This window comes from Limulus polyphemus, unplaced genomic scaffold (genome assembly GCF_000517525.1).
Source record: "Limulus polyphemus unplaced genomic scaffold, Limulus_polyphemus-2.1.2 Scaffold218, whole genome shotgun sequence".
In the NCBI taxonomy this organism is placed as follows: Eukaryota; Metazoa; Arthropoda; class Merostomata; order Xiphosura; family Limulidae; genus Limulus; species Limulus polyphemus.
In genome coordinates this window covers 656,966-661,036 of record NW_013665828.1, presented here as the reverse complement: position 1 = coordinate 661,036, position 4,071 = coordinate 656,966, and the positions used below count along the sequence as shown (strand labels likewise).

At 31.0% G+C, this 4,071-nt stretch overlaps 1 protein-coding gene across 1 annotated transcript in view; it reads left to right on the top strand.

Moving 5' to 3' along the window:
- Positions 1–778: 778 nt before the first annotated feature.
- The window catches only part of LOC106478504, an 88,845-nt gene continuing 85,552 nt past the window's right edge, over positions 779–4,071 (top strand). Inside the window, exon 1 of the mRNA XM_022382122.1 lies at positions 779–1,340. Coding sequence (XP_022237830.1) covers positions 1,250–1,340 — 91 coding nt within the window. The 5' untranslated portion in view covers positions 779–1,249. The remainder of the gene's footprint in view (positions 1,341–4,071) is intronic.

The window sequence follows — 4,071 nt, the reverse complement described above, 5'->3', positions numbered from 1 at the left end:
CTACATATTGACTGAACATGTTGAAGGAAATTTTAACAAGGACTACATATTGACTGAACATGTTGAAGGAAATTTTAAAAGAGACTACATACTGAACATTAAGGTGAACAAATTTGCATATCTAGAGGCTATAATAATCAAAAATTAAAATGTAATATTTGCAGTAAAATTGTTCACTAAAGGCTACCTGTAGTTAAAGAAGTTTGAGATAAAAAAGGTTGTATATTTCTTAAAGAAAAATAAATAATAAGTAAAACATGTATGTATTACATCAGAAATTGAAAAAAAAACATTACTTTCAACACGAAAATACGGACAAAATTAACTAGAATATTAAGTATGAATCATGCGTTAACAAACCATTTTTCACCACTTCCAATTGATTAAAAGTTAGGATTATTAATATATTTTTTGCTATTTATGTTTACGTTAATACTTAGATTAGGTTTGGTAATCAAGTGTATAAATTCTGTATAAATTCTACATATTTTAGCAAGTTTAATATATATATATATACATAAATATTATCTTTATCCTCCGACTTAGGCCTAAAAGTATGCTTGACTTACCTGCGTGTTCTTTGAAAGTTTGTTTGTCTTCATGACGTTTGGCATAGGTACAATTATTTTAAGTACCCTCTTAAAAATGTTTTATGCGCATAACACTAGTATCATACAGTAAAGCCTAAACTAACCACGGAGGGGCGCCACATAGCAGCACTTTTCAGTTTATGGGTTAAGTGAAGAAAGTTGCTTAGTTTCTACACGCACATATCGACCAGAAACCCTAATGTGTTATGTGACGTGATCACTAGCGGGTTTCTCTTCAGAGATATATAAGTCCCTTCATTCCGAACAATCGCATAACAAGCATCAAGGCCGCAGCTGTCTAACGCTCGTGGATTGTCTGAGGAGCTCTGGCACTGGTCACGTTCTACTACTGGCACGTGTGAAAGACTAAAGACCAGAGGATTTCTGGACACGTACAAATATGACAACCACTCTTCTCAGTTGCTGAAAATCTCAAAAGCTACTGTCCCTACTACTCGATGCCTTTGGCGTTGATTTGCTGATAAGAATACCAGTTTTGGTTGGGGGACTCTTCTATTCCGTGTCTGAAAGAGCAGGGAAACGTTGTGCTTAGGAAACGATTTGTTGATTTTTTGGCCAGAGTTTGTTAGTTATTCTATTACTTGTGAATTTTATATGAGCAAGTGAGAGTTTTACTGATACACGTTATTCTCTAGATAATGAAATCGAATACACTGAGTGATATGAACAAACTTACAGGAACCGCATTAACGAGTTTGTGCGTGACTTCACTCTTATTTCAACTTACTGGTAAGTTTACTTTGTTTCATTTACAGTGTTGGAGAATAGTTGAGATGGATGTTCTTATCGGATGAAAACCTAAAACAAGTTATCTATAGATTTTATTACATATAAAGAAATGTAACGTCAAAAGCTATTTAGTATGTTGAAGTGTAAGTAGTAACAGTTAACGAGTTATTAATTTTAATATAATATACTTGTAACTTTCAATTTGGATTAAGTTTCATTGTACTTCTTGTCCATAGGAAGAATAACTAGTAACCAAGCACTTTTAATGTCAAAGCTGTGTCGAAGGGAATCAATAATCTTGTCCTGATGAAATTCTTTGAAACATAGCCGATTTAAAAATTTAGAGCATTTTTCTAAAACTTTACGTATTGTAATCGTAATGTAATTGAAATAATATTGAAAATGTTCTTACATAACCAATACTGTTGATCATTCAAAAGCTAGAGTCTAAGCTCTGACAAATCGTTGAAATTAATATAAGCTAGAAAAATGAAATGAAGCTGGATTTTTTCACGTAAGAAAACGTTCGAATTCAAAAATAATTAATTTATTTATTATACGACGAATACTGCTTCTGTTAGAATGGAATATTACATGCTCTTAATTCGGTTACGTTAATACATATCTATCTATCTATATAGCAAAAAACCAAGCTTTTAGCCATAAAACAATGAAACTAAGTTCCACTCGTTTTATGTTAAGATGTACGAGCATTGTATAACCATTTTATTAAGTATTAATTTTCATTTTGACTTGAGTTCATACCAAATTAATTATATATCAAATGTCCGGGTAAGTTCAAGCTGCATGTAGCATGACTCGTTTAATTTATTCCATAGAATACTGCTTATGTTTGGAATACCCAGAATTAATTCAAGCATCTTCATAGTGCCAAGCTTAATAATCGAGTATTGAAATACTATTGGTTCCAAAGTCACAGTGTTTTTCATTTAACTTTCTTTCTTTCAGAGTTTATGTATAATGTGTTGATCAATTTCAAAACAAGAATGATAGATCTCCTCACTAAGCTTAGTTTATTTATCCAAAACTATATAGTATAAAGAATGATTAGTGTCAAGTTTTAAACATCTGCCTTTAGCCTTACGATCTTTGTGTATTTTATATAAAAACTTCTGTTAAACAAATACGTCAGATTGGGAATCAGATTCATCCTAGTTAAAAAAAAATCACCTTCAATAAGGTGGGTGTAAAAATATGTTTTAATCAGTGTTTGAGAACATAAAGTAATTCTAAGGTTATTTATCAAAAGACCAATGTTTACAACTCTCCATACTCTTTAGTGGCTTCATTGTCTATTTTTTATTTTGTTGGTATTATTTAAATTGTGGGATAATCAGCGTGGTTGTGTGTGTTTCAATCTCACTACCCTTTTCATCTTATTTTTCTCAAAATTTCGATTTTGTGAGAATTTCTTTGTTCACTAGCTATCGTGTTTTTTGTGTTTGTGATAAAGTGAAATGTAATATATAAATATAGCTTAAGATGCAGTTCCTATCTTTGTTAGGTTGATGCTATTTTCACATTAACTCATACAGAGCTGCTTTAATTTCATGGCTTAAGATGCAGTTACTATCTCTGTTAGTTTGATGCTATTTTCACATTAACTCATACAGAGCTGCTTTGATTTCATGGTTTAAGATGCAGTTACTATCTCTGTTAGTTTGATGCTGTTTTCACATTAACTCATACTGAGCTGCTTTGATTTCATGGTTTAAGATGCAGTTACTATCTCTGTTAGTTTGATGCTGTTTTCACATTAACTCATACAGAGCTTGTGTTGATTTCATAACTTAAGACGCAGTTCTAATCGTTATTAGTTTGATGCTATTTTCATATTAATTCGTACAGAACTGTGTTGATTTCATGACAATCTTACAGATTTTGTTCTAGCTTTTGCATTTACTTCCCCCTATTTTATTCAATATCCGTTATCCCTAGCTTATGACTGTGGAGTTTTAATAGCCTTATAACCTAATTTTCTCACATTTTCGGATGATGTATAGAAATAATGTTTATAACTTTATTGTGATAATGTCATCAAAACTAACCAATAAACATCGAATTAAGTATGTCGAGAAGAGATTATATTCCTCAAGTTTGGAATTAATACGATCACCAAGTTTGTGATTTGTATTTTATTCCATTCAAAGTTTATTCAAATGGTATGTACAGTATATTACACTTATTCGTGTTTTATGTTTTCTCACTGACCTGTACGAGCTGACTGAAACATGACGAACTTTAGGATGTATGGCCGAAGACTTACTTGTTTATTTATCATTGACTGTCACTTTACTGTTGACTTTATTGTTAACTGATCTAATCAGAGAATATATTTGTTCGTTATGTTTGTAAATATATTAAGATTTCGTTTCTATTACGCTTGCTTTTTAAATCCTGAAACGTTAAGATGAAAGGTTTTATTTTATCTCAGTTAAATACCGAATTATGAATTAAATAAGTGTTTTTAATAACAAAAAACACTGCACCGAAACAATACAAAATAATTAATTCTGATTATTTTGCTTTACAGATAGTTTTGCTGGACTCTATTCAGTCTCTTAAAAATTCGAATATTGATGGAAAGTTTTTGTTAAAATAACATAAGTGAAAGAATTAAAATAATTTCATTTCTTTCAGCCTTCAAGATAGAATTAAGATAATTTTATATTTTTCGGCTTCCAAGTTTGTCCCCCGGTGGGACAGCGGT